This window comes from Schistocerca cancellata, chromosome 8, assembly GCF_023864275.1.
Source record: "Schistocerca cancellata isolate TAMUIC-IGC-003103 chromosome 8, iqSchCanc2.1, whole genome shotgun sequence".
Lineage (NCBI taxonomy): Eukaryota > Metazoa > Arthropoda > Insecta > Orthoptera > Acrididae > Schistocerca > Schistocerca cancellata.
Window position 1 is genome coordinate 11,003,541 of NC_064633.1, and position 20,005 is coordinate 11,023,545.

The 20,005-nt window shown below is 42.4% G+C and overlaps 1 protein-coding gene across 1 annotated transcript in view; it reads right to left on the minus strand.

The window, feature by feature from the left end:
- The window catches only part of LOC126094963 (acetylcholine receptor subunit alpha-L1), a 713,068-nt gene that overhangs the window by 117,701 nt on the left and 575,362 nt on the right, over positions 1 to 20,005 (minus strand). The window contains exon 5 of the mRNA XM_049909618.1: positions 6,949 to 7,105. Within this exon, the coding sequence (XP_049765575.1) occupies positions 6,949 to 7,105 (157 nt within the window). The remainder of the gene's footprint in view (positions 1 to 6,948; positions 7,106 to 20,005) is intronic.

Sequence of the window (20,005 nt, forward strand, 5' to 3'; positions counted from 1 at the left end):
TGGAATGACCTGGATATAGACGAGGATTTACTGTGGGAAAATAAAGAAACAGCCGAGGACAAGTGTAGACAGATAGTAGTGTCTGTTAATATGCATGACCTACAACTAAACGTGTTGATTGACACCGGTGCAGAATTGAGTGCTGTATCTGGGAAAATATTTGAGTTACTGAAAGACAGACCTGGCATCGTAGTTATGCCAGTAGCAGGAGTGAAAATTATCGGTGCTACTGGGAAGGCCAGTAAACCGGTCACAAAACAGATTTTTGTCAACTTCGATATATGTGGGGCACGATTTGAACAAGAGTTTGTCGTCGTGCCAGACTTGACTACGGAAGTAATTATCGGGTTAGATTGGCTATTAAAGTACCGTGCAGTGATTAATTGCGAAAGTAAAACTTTGACATGTACGTCACAAAATAAAACAATAGTAGTTAGTTTTGACGAGGCAGGAGACGGTGTGCATAGGCAATACCAGCCTATACACATTGTTAACTGGCCGGATGCTATTGACGTAGGTATGAATTTGAACTACTGTAATGTGAGGAATCTCGGAAGTGACAAAAGTGTAGAAAGTGAATTGGAAGAGATAATCAAATTCCCTCCACGGATTGACATTAGTATTGGTGTGAAAAAAGATCGTTTGCGAGAAATAATGAAGCTAAAAGCCGATGCTCGCATACGTCGTCATGACGCAAAAGCGCGTTTTGCTAAGTTTGCAATCGGAGACTTAGTACTTGTAAAAGCTCATGAGAAATCGAGCGAGATAGACAATGAAATCTCTAAATTTAAGTTTGTTTATAATGGACCATATAAAGTCATTGGTATACCTCACACAAATGCTTATTGCTTAGAGTATCCAAGCTCTGGAAAACGATTAGGTATACGGAATATTGTAGACTTGAAATTGTACCAACCTAGGATCGATTAATACCACACAATGGGTAACTTGTACAGTATGTAAATATAGAGTGTAAGATTTAAGGATGTCCCATGTTACGATGCTTTTGCCTGACCTAGAGGTCATTAAAGAAGTTGTAATTAATAAGTAATTGATGTTGATTAAATTATTTAGGAGTTACTGAATATTAATCAATTTAAAAATCCAAGCTGCCAGTTTTCAGCTGAGTCACAGTAGATTAAGGAAAGTAGATATGCTTTTGTAACTAGCTGTCAGATTTCATGAATGTGTGTTTCATTAGTCATTGCCGATGTACTTAGACGCTGTTTTAAGTTTCAGGCTAGTACATGCGTGTCATGATGGACAGTGTTGAGTTATCCGCTGTGATAGTGTTTATGGACTCCTTGAGATTACTCGGGAGTGAGTTTTTCCGAAAGAATTCAGTCAAACGGACGTTCTGGAAACGCCGTTACAAGGGGGAGTGAGATCAAGCGTGCCGCACCGGCGGGCGCAACAATAATGGAAAGACCGAGCCGCTGTCGGCTCTTGTGTCGCTGTCGGCTCTTGTGCCGCTGTCGGCATCCTTTGTACTCGCGAGTACGGAATGTGGAGTAGTTTTTCTTCCCGGACAGCTGATGTGAAAGAATTCTGTTGTCAATATTTGTTTTATTTTATCTGCTGTATATTATTTTCTTGTTTAGCGTTAATTGGACATGACGAGAATATTAATTATGAAAAGGTTACATAAAAATGTGTATTCTATGTAATTAATTATTAGTTTGCGTATTTTGATATACCTGTTTTTTATGACCATGTACTCTGATTAATTTTGCAAATAGTATTCCATTTCTTATAGTGTTACGAATTTTAATGATTTTGGAATAGCTAAACCATTTTCTATGTTTTTTATGAATTTTGATATGTTGTCAACCTGTTTTATTTTGTGCAAGATGACAGAGGGGAAAAAGATTAGGAGTGTCTCCACTCAATTATTATTGTCTAAAAATTGGTTTATGGTTAATTAGACGAATGCTAAATTTTTTTGATGTTTTGAGCATATGCATTTCCGCTGTTTCTTTTTTGGGACATTTTCTGAGTCTGTTTACGTTACACGAACATCCTCAGACAATGTGGGGCACGTGTAACGCCGGAAATGCATATCCTCCTATTTCCATCTATTGTGTATTATTTTCTTTCCTTGCTTTGTTACCTCAAGATATGACATTTCTGTCTCTTTGTATATTGTAATTGTTTCACTGTTTGTATATATATATTTATACATTTATGTCGATGTATAATTGGTTTGTTTCGTAAATATTATTTGTATTTTACGCTGGGTCTTGCCTAGGGAAGACTGCTATCGAACGATTACGTCGATAGGTCGTGTGAAGAATCAAAGTGTGTAGGATCTTTGGTAGTGTTAACTCTGTCGCGTGGAGCGCGGGCAGAGAGGGAGAAGGAGTGTGGCGGGAGTAGCGAGTGGAGCAGGTGTGTTGTGTGACGCTCCCGCGAGTTGCCGCGCTTTCGGGGTTTGGCAGCATGTAATTGCGCTCGACTTGCGATGTTAGTTTCTGACATGGTGTCGCGGACGGGAAACATTAACTAGCGCACATCAAGAGCCCGTTTCGTCTGGTGACCGTGTCGAGAAGAAGGCGCGCCAACATCCAGCTTCTGCAACAGCGACGGCCGACAATGAGTGACTGTCGCCACCTCCTCGACCGACGGCTTCAAACCTTCAATCAACCAACAAGGAAGACTGGAAGCACGTAAAGTTTTAGAACTGTATGGCAGACCTCAGCTTTTCAAACTGTTCCATTTTCGTCAATATAATTACAGCAACTTAGCATGAACTTTTGTTGCTCATTGTCCCAATTGCATTACCAAGCAGAGTCCCTTCCTTTTCCGGAATGAACCCGAGTGTCGTTGAAATTTAAACGCCAGCACTAAAGTAATATAGCTAATTCTATTTCACTGCTTTAATTTCAAAGTTCAGTTAGCTGGCTACAATATTCAGATTACACAAGCACAAATTAAGAGTGCGAGTTTTGTTACCATATTTTAGCTTACCTCTGACTGCAGCTCAGCTTGGTACATACTAAATTTTACTATTGTTAATTGTTCAGAATCATTTAATTCAAGTTCAAAGTTAAATCCCTTATTTCTAAATTGCGTAGATTCAAGTAGTTTTTGAAATGATTGTTGAGGTAGTCCAAGACTAACCGTATTTTACTGAATTTCGATGTGCTTCAGAAAGAAAGCTCACTATTAACTTCAGTCACTAAATTAACTTTCGATTTTCCGGTTTTATTAATTCTTTTGCTAAATTAAGTCAGGGTGTAGCGAAATTTATTACTTCTGACAAACTTTCAGTTTTCACACTACACGTGTCAACCTTCAGTTGCCACGCTTCTAGTGCTAATTATATGTGTAATAACCTTTCTTTTTCCGTTACTATAGTAATTGTCCTTAGGACTGGCGACCGTGATTTCCCCCAAATCTCAAATACCTAATTACCGCTAGTTAATTGTTAACGTAACGGCTGCACATTTCCTTTCTTTATTAACTTTACCCCTTTTCAAAATTAATTTCCAACAGTTTCATTAGCACATTTCCTTTCATTTAGATGTAACCCTTTCCTCCCTCTTTACCGACAGGTTAACTTCGGTGACGATTGCTTTTCCAAAACTCCCATTAGGTACACGCGGTTTCATTTTTCACTGTCATTAAGGTCGGCAAGTGAGGGGGAGGTTACAAGGAGAAAATACATATAAACATACAGAAGTTTGTAAGCTAGAAATAAATGCTAATTAATCGAAACCCTCAGCTACCAACAGGTGTTGTTGATGTACCTCAACAGGGACAGCTGAAAATGCGTGCCTCGACAGGGACTCGAACCCGGGATCTCCTGCTTACATGGCAGACGCCCTATCCATCCAAGCCACCGAGAGCACAGAGGACAGCGCGACTGCAGGGACATATCCCTTGCACGCTTCCCGTGAGACCCACATTCCCAACTGTCCACAATCTACTTTCGTAATGTTCCTATAGGATATTTGTCCATTCACTCATTACTCGCGCCAACTAAGGTGACGATCACCTCAAGATTTCGGGCAAAGTGTGCGCATTCGCACAAATGGCCAGTTAGCCTTTAACTATATGAAGATAGTAATTGTTCCGAAAGAACAGATAACAATGATGACCATGCAGCTTCTCTAGAAAGAAATGATAATAATCGAAAACTTTAGCTGCCAACAGGGGACAGCTGAAAATGTGTGCCCCGACCGGGACTCGAACCCGGGATGTCCTGATGTTCGGAAAATTCACCCAGAACCCCGTGTTAGGGCAGACTTTCCTGAGAAGATGACAACGAATGATTGATCGATGGAGACTGCAATGGACGGCATTTGAAAATCTGAGAGCTTAAATGTGGAAGATACGGTATGTAGGAAAACAAAGATTTCTCACAAAACATTGTCCACCAATTAATAAGAGCGGAGAGGAAAGTGCACTGCATGTGACAGAGATAGGGAGGAGGCGGGGGGGGGAGGGAAAGGCGGAGAAAAAATAGAAAGATCGAAAAATAATGGGCACAGTAAACAAAAAAGACACGAAAATGGAATAGTTACTGCGATAAAATACTGAAACCGAAGAAATCAACGCAAATTAAGGCCAGATGGGTAGCTTGAACCAAGGAAATGTTGTAACGCATTACCCATCTACTGAGTTCTTAAGAACTGGTGTTTTGGGACAGAATTCAGGTGGCACGAGTGGAGAAACAGTCACTGAAGTTACGACTGACACGTTGTAGACCTTTTTCTGCGATGGGGTACTCTGTGTTGCCAGTATACGCCCTCTGGCTGTTCCCATACGTCCTAACTGAGAACCGGGTGGTAGGCATACCAATGTACCTCTGGTACATGGCGTGTATCGTTTCAGTGATGTCTCTGACATTGATACCGTATTTTTTGCCAGTCGCAGGGCTGGTATAGGTCGTGGTAGGAAGGTGCATAGGGCAAGTGGCAGAGGGGAGGACGGTCACAGGAGTATGAGGGACAGGGTCGGGAGATGGGTGCAAAAAGGACACGGGGTCTGACAAGGATATTGCGGAGGTAGCGAGGGCGACGGAAAGCTGTTCTGGGTATGGTGGGCAAAATGTCGAACAAAACTGATCTGAGGGCATGAATGTAGCAAGTTATAGCTTTGTCGAAGTATCTGATTAATACTTGTTCACTCAAGACCAGAACAATACTGAGTGACAACAGTGCAATCGGAAGTTGCCTTTGTAGGGAACAGCAGTACCAGCATTGGATGTGATGGTCTGTGTAAGCTGCTTTTGAAGTAGGTTAGTGGGGGAATTATGTCTAGCGAAGACTCAGGTGAGAAACACTCGTCGTCAGTAGATTTTTTGTCTACCCAGTCACATAATGCTTAAAGTAATTAATCTTCATTCTGAAGAAAAAATTATCTTTGTCGAGGTGTTTCGACCTTGTACATACTTGATTTACTTCAGAGTACTTTTCAGAGAATGTGTTGAAAAGGAAGTTGCCGAGAGCTCAAAAAAAATTAAAATAAAAAAAATAAATAAATAAAAGTTCAAATGGCTCTGAGCATTATGGGACTTAACATCTGCGGTCATCAGTCCCCTAGAACTTAGAACTACTTAAACCTAACTAACCTAAATACATCACACACATCCATGCCCGAGGGAGGACTCGAAAGGACTCGAACCTGCGACCGCAGCGGCCACGCGGCTCAGGACTGAAGCGCCTAGAACCGCTCGGCCGGGCCGAGGGCTCCCACATCAGGCTTTGCAGCAGTGGTATGTGGAAGCTATCACCAACAAGAGCTGTTAGGTCACTGGTAGTAAGACGTAGTTCTAGCTACCGTTACAGATTAGTATTCTGGGTCTAATTTCTAAAAGAGCAATCAAATACGAAAATGATGAATCAGACCAACAAAGTCACCAAAGTAAACCAAGCAAAACGTGCGATATGGAAAGAGACCATAATTTGAAACAATTGTATATAGTAGCCGAAAAAGTCGGTAGTGTTACATCAGGGCCGAAAGTTATTGCGTGAAAATTCTGGATACGACGAACAAAGAGTCTCTTTTTGTGAAGTATCACATCAGGAATAGATCGGCTGGTCGCAAACGACCCTTGAATTACGAGAAGGGCGGAGACTGTAACATATTCTACAATGAATGTTTGTTGGTCACAGTCGTCAGTTTAACACCGCAGCCAATCAACGCATACTGTCTTTGTGGTGTCACCGCCAGACACCACACTTGCTAGGTGGTAGCTTTAAATCGGCCGCGGTCCATTAGTACATGTCGGACCCGCGTGTCGCCACTGTCAGTAATTGCAGACCGAGCGCCACCACACGGCAGGTCTAGAGAGACGTACTAGGACTCGCCCCAGTTGTACGGACGTGTTTGCTAGCGACTACACTGACGAAGCCTTTCTCTCATTAGCCGAGAGATAGTTAGAATAGCCTTCAGCTAAGTCCATGGCTACGACCTAGCAAGGCGCCATTAACCATTTCTAGAGAGAGTCTCACTTATATCATCCAGAATGCTGTATACAAATGATGGATTGAAGTTAAGTATTCCAGCAGATACGTACTTTTCTTTATAGCATTCATTACGTATCCTGTTTCAGACCTAACGCCAGCCGGCGTGTGTAAATGCGTGCCTTTCGGTTACCCGTCACTGTGGACTGGCAGTCTTGTCAGTCCACTACAGTCTTAGTGTACTAAAGATCAGGAAACCTACTTAAATTCTTTCCCTCAGAAGTTCCTCATCCCCGAACACCACAGGCTTTTGTACATTATTGGCTCTGAGCACTATGGGACTCAACTGCTGTGGTTATAAGTCCCCTAGAACGTAGAACTACTTAAACCTAACTAACCTAAGGACATCACATACATCCATGCCCGAGGCAGGATTCGAACCTGCGACCGTAGCTGTCGTGCGGTTCCAGACTGTAGCGCCTTTAACCGCGCGGCCACTTCGGCCGGCTTTGTACAGTATTGCTTTCAGTTTGCTCACCTGGATATGGTTCGGCGCAGCAGGGGTAGTACTTCTCGTGGCGCTCTGCGGGCACGCCCAGGATGTCCCACTCGACGCTGGGGTAGTACTCGCGCAGGTCGATGCCCACCTTCACCTTGTTGTCGTCGTACTTCTGGTTTATGTGCTTCAGGTCGATCTGCGGAAGGGCAGAGAGCATTAACATGTAAGTGCCCTGCTTACAGACCAACGTACCCTGTTTTAATGAATTGTACATTGAGGGGAAAGATAGATACCACCTACAGGAAAACTGAAGCGGTCTTCGGAGGAAAGACGATCAGTTGTATGAATATCAAGAGCTCAGTCCTAAGCAAAGAAGGAAAGCTGAACGGTGGAAGGAGTGTGTAGAGGATCAGTACAAGGGAGATGTACTTTACGGCAATATTGCAGAAATGAACAGTGTGGTGTCACCGCCAGACACCACACTTGCTAGGTGGTAGCTTTTAAATCGGCCGCGGTCCGCTAGTATACGACGGACCCGCGTGTCGCCACTGTCAGTGATGGCAGACCGAGCGCCACCACACGGCAGGTCTAGTGAGACGTACTAGCACTCGCCCCAGTTGTACAGCCGACTTTGCTAGCGAAGCTACACTGACAAATACGCTCTCATTTGCCGAGACGATAGTTAGCATAGCCTTCAGCTACGTCAGTTGCTACGACCTAGCAAGGCACCATTACCAGTATATTGAGATTGCACTTATCTATCATCAAGACCGATGTTCTCCAATTATGGAATAAAGTTAAGTATTACATCAACTACGTACTTTATTTGCTATATTAACTACTTTACACTGTTGCAGACCTCACGCAAGCCTGCGTGAGCTAAGCGCGTGCATTTCGGCATCCTCGCATAGTGACTTGGCTGTCTTGCCAAGGCACAACAAACAGGACGTAGATGAAGATGAGACAGGACATACGACACTGCGAGAAGAATCTGACACTGATAGACCTAAGTCGACACAAGGCCCCGGGAGTAAACAACATTCCGTCAGAACTACTGACAACGCAGGGAGAGCCAGCCACGACAAAACCCTTCCATCCGATGAGCAAGATGTATGAGACAGCCGAAATACCCCCAGACATAAAAAAGAATGTAATTACTTCAGTTACAAGGAAAGGAGATGCGAAGAAGTGTGAATATCACAGAACTGTCAGTTTAATAAGTCATCTTTACAAAACACTAACACGAATTCTCTACAGAATAATGGGAAAACTAGTAGAAGACGATCTTCTTTTAGAAGATAGGTTAAGGAAAGGGATACCTAAGTTTATAGCAGAGAAATCTTTTCACAATGTTGACTGGAACACTCTTTTCGAAATTCTGAAGATAGCAGGCGTAAAATACATTGAGCGAAAGGCTATTTACAACTTGTGTGCAAACCAGACAGCAGTTATAAGAGTCGAGGGGCATCAACAGGAAGTAGTGGTTGAGACTGGAGCGAGACAGGGTTGTCGTCTGTCGCTGATGCTATTCAATCTATACACTGAGCAAACAATAAAGGAAAGCAAAGAAAAATTGGGAGTAGGAATTGAAGTTCAGGGGGAAGAGATAAAAACTTTAAGGGTTTGCCGATGACATTGTAATTCCGTCAAAGACAGCAAAGGACTTGGAACAGCAGTTAAACGGAATGGACAATACCTTGGAAGGAGGATATAAGATGAAAATCAATGAAAGTAAACCGAGGATAGTGGAAAGCAGTCTAATTAAAACAGTTGATAGTAACGGAATTAGATTAGGTAAAGAGACACTTAAAGTAGTAGATGAGATTTGCTATTTGGGCAGCAAAATAAGTGATGATGTTCGACGAAGAGGAGATACAAAATGTAGACTGCCAGTGGCAAGAAAATCGTTTCTGAAGAAGAGAAATTTGTTAACAGCGAATATAAATTTAAGTGATAGGAAGTCTTTTCTGAAGGTATTTGGAGTAGAGCCATGTGTGGAAGTGAAACTTGGACGATAAACAGTTTAGATAAAAAGAGAATAGAAGCTTTTGAAATATGGTTCTACAGAGAAATGCTGAAGATTAGATGGGTCGATCACTTAACTAATGAGGAGGTACTGACTGGAATTGAGGAGAAAAGAAATTTGTGGTAGAACCTGGTTACAAGAAGGTATCGGTTGATTGAACACATTCTGAGACATCAAGGGATCACCTGTTGAGTATTGGAGCAAACTCTGCGGGGAGGGGGGGGGGGACAGAAACTGATAGAAAATCTACTCAGCGAGAATAATAAAACAGGTTGATGCCACTTTTTCAATAGCTTTGACAAAGTAAATAAAGCATTCTCGTAATCTACAATTTCAAAGCAGAGCAATTTATTCAAACACTTCCAAGTAAGTTCAATCTGCAAATATATATGTATTATCTTTTGTAATCTTTTTATCCGTAAGCATTTAACTCTACCAATACCAACGTATTTTCTAGAACGTGTACTTCCAATGAGGAGGAGAAGGGTTCATTGTGTCCACTACAAAAAAATAAAAAAATATACAAATTTCGTTATTTTTTTACAGGGGGAAGAGATCTTTTTAGTTAGGCATTGACATATAAAAAGGGTCCAGTAAACATCTTTTAGCACAATCTTAGCAATAACAATGCATTTTCTGTAATGTGTACACAGAGAGATGTGTACCATCAGAAAAGTATTTTGTGGCATGTTGGTGGTAATGAACTGGCTTTCTACTATTAAATCCATGTGCATGTATGAAACGTTACTCATTATTAATTCACATATATTATTTTTATCGCAATAATTCTTTTTAAGTACAGTGGTGTGCTAGGATTCTACGTATCAGTCGAAATTACGTTAATAGCGATGGACACAAAGTTTCCTGTACTCAATATATGAGACTTATAGTAATGTTGGATATGCTAATGATATTGCAGGGTTTATTTTGTTTGGATGTCGAATTAATAATTGCGTATCTTCATTCCACATGGCAGTGCTGTCTGGCTGAAAATGGGCTCGCCCAAACGTAAGTGCTAGTTTTTTAAAGGGCTGAACTTGTCTGCGTGGTCAGCGACCATTTATAAAGTAAAATGAAAGGAATAACAGCCTTCGGCCGCAAAAAAGAAGTCAGTAATTAACCGATTTTGCTCTATAGTTTTCTATTTATGTTATAGGCCAATTTGAGTGTTTTACTTCTCGTGAAGGCACTCATAGTAGTGCCTAAACCTAGGTCAAAAGACTTCTTTTTTGCGACCGAGGTCTGTTATTGCTTTAATTGTACTTTATAAGTGCTAGTGTTAGAACCATGATGCTTATAGGAGAAGAGGGTGTTTGTTGTGTTGAAGAGCATTGAAGGGGAGGGGATTGATTGACACTTAAACTGTTAGCAACGCTTGTCTGCAAGGGCCTCAGCGAGTTGCAACGGGTTTGCTCTGGTGGAAAGCTCCTTCCCAGAATACTATATCTGCACAGCAGTGCCTTTCGCATCAGCCAACATGCTGGAGATGATTGCACCTATGATTGTGCATCTTCTCTCGGCCACTGCTAGTGTGGTGCCCGCGGCTGTACCCCACAAGGCAGAGTTCGATGTGTTGGCTCTCCTGCAAATGACATGCTTTTTGCGGGTGTTGTTTCAGCTACTGGTCAACTCTCTAGCTGCATATTTTGTAGTGTTCTGTTACACACACAGTATCTTCGGTTGAAAACATCAGAATTTAGATATGATGTCATACGATCTAGTAATATAGCCGCGGTTTAGTAGGCTGATACCTTTAGCTGCGTGGTATCTCTTACATGCACAATATCTTTGGTTGAACTTGGGTACGATAATTTGCTGTGACGTTATTAATATAACATGAGGTCATTATTTCTGCCAATGAGTTCGCTTCTAAAACACATACTGTAGCCTCACATACACTAGTAAATGAAACGATACCTTAGCAATGATGAAGTCAGGGTAATGCTACAGTGTCATTTGTTGATAGCTTCATAATGTCGACACAACATCGGGAGCAGTGGAATGGAACTCAAGTAATTGAAAAAAATTTGGAAAAATGTGGGAAAAATATTTAACTTAGTATTTAAATACCAAAATGGGAGGGATGAGAGTGCTTACTTATCGTTCTGGGTGTGATATCTGCTGGTGCGACGAATGACGAAATATTAAACTGTCATTAAGAAATGGACCTCAAGTGACGTGACTTAACATGATTTATTGTTATGAAATAGACACAGCCTGATTCTCTCCCTACGCTGTCTACCTCCAGAATGGATCCCTCCCAGTTGTAAAAGATGATGATACGAGGAAAGAGGAGAGGTTCCCTGATCCTCACTCGTAGAAGTGTGGGTGACAGGGGATGAGGGGAGGGAGAGGAGAGTGATGAGGTTCCATTGGGTGACCTTGATCAATTCCTGGTGGTTGGCCAGGTGGAGGGAGTCGGAAGTGACCCTGGATGTAAGTCGACCGAGTGTGTAACCTGATGCCAGGTGTATAATCTGTCACTAGATATGATAAGAATGTAATGTTCCGGAATTGGCATTCATAAACTACTAACCTTGACTTCAAATGGGGTAATTATGATTTTACTGCTGGACTAATTTGAATAACAATTCATTTTATTCAGATAAATAGATAGACAGATAGATATTCAGCGATCACAGGCCCTGTAGACCACGCTCTGCTTCCACAAACTGCCTCCATTCCTTTTTGTTTTGGGTCCGGTTCCTCCAGGTGTCTTCAGTTTCAAGGGCTGCTAGGTCCTTCGCCAGGACGTCCAGCCAGCGCTGCCTTGGTCGTCCAGTAGGACTTTTGGTTGGTTGGTTGGTTGGTTTGGGGAAGGAGACCAGACAGCGTGGTCATCGGTCTCATCGGATTAGGGAAGGAGTGGGGAGGAAGTCGGCCGTGCCCTTTCAGAGGAACCATCCCGACATTTGCCTGGCGGGCTTTTGGTGTTTCACGGCCCACCCATTGTATTCTTTTGTTCTTTATCTGATGCTCTTATCATTTTATTCAGTCGTTCCGTAACATATTTACTAAACAGCAGAGGTGTATTTGTGCTTGTGTAACACATTTTATCATTAGCAGTGAGCAAAACGATGAGATGCAACTGAAATACAAACACACTCTCACGCTATGCATGTTTCTCTCCATGCACGTTCATCCTCAGAATGGCGGCGCTCTTTCGAATCAGACCGTTCTAGAACCTCTGTGTTGGAGTGGTAGGCAATCAGAGGCCAGGGAAGGCAATCTTTCCTAATAAAGACTGGCTCTGGACAGCTAATGGGAGACGGGAAACGTTTTATTCAGCCGTTTCACGTGATCGATGTAATTCCGACGTAGTATGTGTTGCCTAAGTGGGTTTATCCCAATTTTTGCATCATTACGGTTTCCTTACACAGCGACATTCACCTGAAATGACTATCTCCTTAAATCACCGTAGGATCAATATTACAATAGCATTTGTACAGTACTTCGGTATAATGTCCACATTCACTTTTTTCCCAGTTCTCAGTTCCCTACCGACCCATACATCAAATCCGCGTCGTCGTAACTGACACGGCGTGCGGTATTTTCCACCTGTCAGGTACAGCCGTCTTATGGGATCCGACGTTGAGCGCTGCTGTTGTAGACGCCAGGTCGCGCCGGCGGCGCCGATTAGAATCAATGCACGGGGGAGCAGCACGCTACACGCTATCACGACCAGCGGTGCTAATCGAGGTGGCCGTCGAGGAAATCTATGCTAACTGTAGCCGGCGTTAGGGGGGCGTAATACCGGCGACATATCATCTCTGGATACCGCGCAGTACGTGTCTGCTGCCATGGCTGCCCGTCTGACGCCGGTTCGCTTCGCATCCTCCACGGACCCAGGTGTAATTGTCGCTTCCGATAACTGCAGATATCGGCGATCGCCACCGGTTACCTAATGCGTAGTGCTGACACACGAGGCACCCAGCGTCACAAGTACTGTTAACATCACAGCTGTGTGCGTTGTGAGCAAAGAAACGTTTACATTTGTACCGTCCTGCGGTAGTTAAAAGATAATGAATACGGTAGAATACCGTGGAACAATATACGGGGTGATTCAAAAAGAATACCACAACTTTAAAAATGTCTATTTAATGAAAGAAACATAATATAACCTTCTGTTATACATCATTACAAAGAGTATTTAAAAAGTTTTTCTTTACTCAAAAACAAGTTCAGAGATGTTCAATATGGCCCCCTCCAGACACTCGAGCAATATCAACCCGATACTCCAACTCGTTCCACACTCTCTGTAGCATATCAGGCGTAACAGTTTGGATAGCTGCTGTTATTTCTCGTTTCATATCATCAATGGTGGCTGGGAGAGGTGGCCGAAACACCATATCCTTAACATACCCCCTTAAGAAAAAATCGCAGGGGGTAAGATCAGGGCTTCTTGGAGGCCAGTGATGAAGTGCTCTGTCACGGGCTGCCTGGCGGCCGATCCATCCCTTTGCACAAACATCCATTCTCTGTAAACTGTTTATACCAACGTTTAATACACCACCTATCAGGAGGTTTAACACCATACTTCGTTCGAAATGCACGCTGAACAACTGTCGTCGATTCACTTCTGCCGTACTCAATAACACAAAAAGCTTTCTGTTGAGCGGTCGCCATCTTAGCATCAACTTACGCTGACGCCTAGTCAACAGCGCCTCAAGCGAACAAATGTACAACTAAATGAAACTTTATAGCTCCCTTAATTCGCCGACAGATAGTGCTTAGCTCTGCCTTTTGTCGCTGAAGAGTTTTAAATTCCTAAAATTGTGGTATTCTTTTTGAATCACCCTGTATTGGGTTGGTGTGTAAGTTCGTAGCGTTTTTCCATAAGTTTAACGAACACAACACATACACGTAACAGAGCTTTCGGTCATCAATAGTATGTTCTCCTTTGCTGTTCACAAAAGTTTGCCGAAGTGAGGGTAAGTTTTAAATTCTGCGACTGCAGAAATCACGCGTTCTTGAGCCGGGAAACTTACTTAGGAGAGCATTTCCATCCAGAAAAAAAAAAAAAAAAGAAATGAATGTATGGCATTGTCGGCCGGTAGGCCTCATCTGGGGAAGTTCTGCCGCCAAGTAAGTCTTATTTCTGTCGATGCCACATTGAGCGACTTGCGTGCCGCTGATGAAGATGAAGTGATGATGGGGACAACACAACACCCAGTCCACGAGCGGAGAAAATCTCCAACCCGGCAGGGAATCTAACCCGGGCTCGTTTGTGTGGCAGGCAAGCAAGTTAGTACCCAGCTAGGCAGGCGTTTCATCCGGAAAGGTTATTCGATAGAGAAAGAAAGAGGTGAAAATCTGAGGGCACAAGATCAGATGAGCAAGGTGGATGTGGAATGACTTCCAAACACAACTCCCGCATAGAGCTTTCTGGTCAGGCTAGCATAATGCAGGTGGGTGTTACCTTACAATGCCATCACTTCACGCAGTCTTTCTGGTCATTGTTCTTGGACTGAATTCTCCACGAAGTGTATGTTGCTGACAATAAATTTTAGCAGTGATGGTGACACCTCATTGAAGCAATTGGTAGTAGTATGTCATACCGTCACTGTTCCATCAGATACATAACATTACCTTTCGTTGATGCGCGCAGGTTCAAATGGTTCAAATGGCTCTGAGCACTATGGGACTGAACATCTTAGATCGTCAGTCCCCTAGAACTTAGAACTACTTAAACCTAACTAACCTAAGGACATCACACAACACCCAGCCATCACGAGGCAGAGAAAATCCCTGACCCCGCCGGGAATCGAACCCGGGAACCCGGGCGTGGGAAGCGAGAACGCTACCGCACGACCACGAGATGCGGGCTGCGCGCAGGTCTCTATGGGGCGGGGGAGGGAGGGGCGGGAGGTTGCCGCTTTGTTTGGGCTTAACCATTTCTTTCTTTTCCTTGTGTTAGTATAAAGACACAATTTATCGTCACCAGTAACGACACAGGATACGAATGGTCGTTGTTGTTCACAAGATAACTTATGAAAAACAAGCAGTGATGCACATATGGCCATTTGAAGATTTTTGTAATTTTGGCTTAAAGCTTGTGGCACCAATACTCCAAATTTTTGAAACCTTCCTCACTGTAAGCAAATACCAGACGATGGTGGAATGATCACAGTCCATCACATTTGCCAGTAGTCGAGTACACCGATGCGGATCATTGTAGATTAATGCGTTCAAACGGTCTTCATTACACCCCGAAGTTCTTCCTGAACGTCACTAACTTCAAAACAGTCCTCCTTGAAACGAAAATACCATTTTATTGCAGTGCTCTGTCCAATGTCATTAGCTTCATTCACGGCGAGAATGTTTCTGGCTGCCTGCGCTGCTGTCACCTCTCTATTGAACTCAAACAGAAGAAAATGTCGGAAATGTTCCGATTTCTCCACTGGCCACTCTATTTCCTAGAGTATCAAGAGTTAATTAGAAATAAAGGATAAATAACCCCATAGCAAGCGGAATACCAACATACAAAACAAAAACGCTAAGAAATTATGCATCAGTCTACTATGAAAAGTAGAGTGTGAATCAACAAAAAGATGAGAATAATCGCCGGCCGGAGTAGCCGAGCGGTTCTAGGCGCTTCAGTCTGGAACCGCGGGGCCGCTACGGTCGCAGGTTCGAATCCTGCCTCGGGGATGGATGTGTGTGATGTCCTTAGGTTAGTTAGGTTTAAGTAGCTCTGAGTTCTAGGGGACACATGACCTCAGATGTTGAGTCCCATAGTGCTCAGAGCCATTTGATCCTTTTTTACTTATTTTTTTAATTTTTTTTTTTTTGAGAGTAACGTTGCGCGTATATTCCCGAAAACAACTCAGAAAAATACGAAATAAGTGGCCACATTCCCAGTTACCAATTTCTTCAGTGTGTCAACTTCATTTGGTGAGATGACCACGATCAATCAGGCAAACAGTTAAAATGCATAGTATTCAATGTAATAAAGACGAGTGGCATATTTCTGATTAGGGAAGACATGTATTTAAATTCAACAAAATATGAAATCAGAAGGAAACAGCTAAAATACAAATTTTCGAGAACACATTCACACAACACCTGACGTTAACAAGTAGTAGAACATTATAAATGCAGAATCTGCATAAATAGTATCGCCAGGGACTACGTTTTGCACTGCAATGGTTTGAAACATGGGCTCCAGAACGGTGGGCAGAGAAATACGACGTGATAATGTCTTTAGGATTGTTCTTGATTTATTCGTGGAAAAGATACTTTACTATTGACACCGTCGTGAATAGTAGAAAAATAAAAAGCCCATTGTAGCTGCTTATCACAAACTGGTAGAGGCAGTAACTTTATTAGGCTATACAAAAAATTTTATAACATATTTACGTACTGTAGCGTGAAAGTGCGAAAATACTGAACCCCGGAATATGAGGCACGGCAGATTTTATGCTGACACAGGAAGCAGTGCTATCACGACAGTTACTTGTCCAGTTTTTATTTTCCACTTGGAACCATTTCGAAACATAACTGTTCTTCGACAGTTTTGGTACAAGTCATGTACCTCTTATGAATATTTTATATATATAGGCTTTCTTTTCTTTTAGCAGACAGTTAATGATTCCACGCGTTTACGTCTTATAATATTTGAGGTATTGGAAGGAATTATTAGCAATGTCTTTTTTTCTCAATATTTGTTTATTTTCTTTATTGTGTTCGATGTACCATGTAAATATGTTCAATTTTCCGTTCATCCTCGACATATGCTCAAAGTACCTTGTTAACTGAATCTTGGTAGAACAACATTATAATAAATGAAAAGCATTGTAACTTCTTTGGTGACAGTACACAGTAAACGTCTAAAGACGGTCTTGTAGGCCGAAAACCGGTTAACATAATAAAAGTAATACTTTAAAACAAAAGCAAACTAGCACTCAAAGTATCTATTGATGTGATGTGTTTAAGGCATTGGACTCTTATTTGGGTAAATAGGGGCTCAAACACTCGCTTACTGATTAATATTTAGATTTCCTGCGCTTTCCTTAAATCACTTTAGGCGAATACACCAAGACTGGCATCATTTCCATCACTCTACAGTCTTTAACGTCATCTATGCTTTTGCGTCTCTAAGCCATTATCCACTTTTATTCAATTCTTCCACTAGAAACTCTTTTAACAACACATAAACAGGTGTATATCTATTCATTTCTGTTCAGGGAAGTAAGATGGGGATATGAAAGACTTTACATTTCCAGTTATTAGCTACTAAATCATATGTGTCCCTGTTTGTATGAAGCTGTCAATTCTGCACCAGAGCACCAGTTCCAAGATGCTACTCCAGGCGTGTATAAAAATGAATGTGCGCAACGGAAAATAATAAACGATAAAATGAAGATTTGGCCCCCTGAAGCAGACCTTAGGATCTCTTAATTCTATGAATTACAATCTAAACATAAATGAATGATGAAGGCAACTAATCCTACTAAATCATAAACGTTGTTCCTGTTTACATATTTATTGTAGATTAAAAAACCTTTAAATTACAAAGTTTACATTTCCTATGTAAAATTACTGATCAATTGCCCAACTCTGCCCCTTATTATGACTACGCTGTGTAATATCAATAACGCGAAATGACTGACATCATCTACGTACCAAACACTAGAAGACACTACTTTCAAAGATGATCTACGGTGGTGTGGAACCTCAGTGGAATTAACTAACTTGATCACAGCTGTTTAGCTTATATAGCCCTAATAAGCTGAAGCAACTTGCGATATCACCGTATGTTCTGCGTCCGGTGCGTCGAAGTGATGTTTCTCGTACTCGCCTGCGACGAGGAAGAACTCCAGCCACAAATGAAGGGCTTACTTCAATAGTGGTACAAGTCCATCTTTGTTCATATTTAGATACAGAGTCCTAAAGTTAAATGAGCGCTGAGATACCAGAAATATTCAAGCATATGGCTTCTTCCTAGAGATGAACCTTTCTTCTTGATTGTTTGGATCATTAATTTCAGAAGCATTATAGGCAGAAAAGTGGAGGTAATTGACTTGTACCACTATTGAAATGAGCCCTTTAAATAAACTCTTTGAAACTGTAGGACGGCAGAAGGCGGTCCTCTGACTTATATCCTCTAACTCTGTCTTCTCCTCTCTGTATTCTACAGACGAGAAACGCGAACTCCCAATCACAAGGACGGAATTTAGATAATTACTGAAGGCTACGTACTCAACGACGACTTCGAACCCGGAGGTGAAGTATAGAATCGTATAGATTCGCAAACAGTACAGTGCCTAACTGTACTAACTATAAACTCTCCTGAGAGCAAAAACAGCAAGTCCGTATGTACCAACAAAGCTGATATCGAGCGACTGTCACATACAGGTGCTCACAACGGAAGTCCTTGTCTCTCCACCATTGACCTCCCAGCAAGGCTCAGCTCCCCACCCTCGTAATTCCAAAAACGAATCATATTCCCGAAACCATGGAATATTCTCCTCCCTCTCTACAGATTTTTCCGAAAGCCGACCAACCATGTTTTAGCATTTTGTCGTCCAGCGCGGAAAGTTTGCGAGGAAAAACCTATACTCGTACAATGGTACGCTTCTGGGTAAAAACAAGCTTCTTCGTTCCTCTCACCTGCGTCCAAGATTTGCAAAGTTCGGAAGTATTATCCGGTTATCCTTTTGGCCCTACTGCAATAGCGGCCGGCCGTCACCCTACTGTGCTCCAGAGCTCAGGTGACGTCCGTCTACCTACTTCCTGTGTTAAAGCAGGACCAAAACCCGTGCGGGCTTTCCACCCAGAGCTTGAGTTCTGCCTGCCGTTTCATCTTCGCTGTCGTTCCAACCTGTACTACTATCATAAAAAGACACTCCGTCACCTTTCGTGCAATAAGCGTTGACAGTTATTTACAAGGCATACGTGACAATGTCAGTCTCCTTTTTATATATATATATATATACGGTGTACAACCTATGACATGATACCTAATTGTGTTTGTAGATCATGGCAAAGAATGTGGATGGGTTCTTGTAACGTGAGAAATTATAGCCACCTTACACAGTTATTCAGATGATATTAGTTAGCTATACAGGGTGTCCCGGAAATGTTGTGACAGACTTGGAGGGGTTTTAGAGGGTGTGTTGAGGAACAAATCGAGGACAGGAATCTGTGTCGGAAGCTTCATCCACTGGCGCTACAGAGCATCGAAGTTGCAGACGTAGGCAGCTACCACTAGGCGTCCCTTCCGGCAGCAAACGTGACTTAACGCTGGCGTCTCGTTGTGTTGTTTGCCATTCAGTGATCACGACCGGTTACCACGATCGCCAGCAGAGACGATGGAACTAGCTGCAGCGTCTCCTATGAATGCAGCCACACGCTCCGTCGTCTCCACAGGTGATCGTGGCAATCACTACCGATCACTAACAAGGGAACCTCCCCATCGCACCCCTCTCAGATTTAGTTATATGTGGGCACAGTGGATAGGCCTTGAAAAACTGAACACAGATCAACCGAGAAAACAGGAAGAAGTTGTGTGGAACTATGAAAAAATAAGCAAAATATACAAACTGCGTAGTCCATGCGGAAGATGGGCAACATCAAGGACAATCTGGGCTCATGAGCGCCGTGGTCCCGTGGTTAGCGTGATCAGGTGCGGAACGAGAGGTCCTTGGTTCAAGTCTTCCCTCGAGTGACAAGTTTGATTTTTTATTTTCAGACAATTATCAAAGTTCAGGCACTCACACATAATCAACTTCGCTCTCAAAAATTCCAGGAAATGTTCAGATTTGCTTGGACATATGCAGGATTTAACGGTCTACACACGGAAAAAATTTGAAAACGTAAAAAACATATGTTTTGACAGAGCACAGGGAAAACTGTGCGACTGTGAAACTGTTGCATTCATTTGTTGCAGTTTATGTGACAAACTCTTATGTTTTCTTCACTTTTTTGGGAGTGATTATCACATCCACAAGAAAACCTAAATCGGGCAAGGTAGAAGAATCTTTTCACCCATTCGCCAAGTTAGGTGGGTTGACAACATATTCCTGTCATGTGACGCACATGCCGTCACCAGTGTGGTATAGAATATAT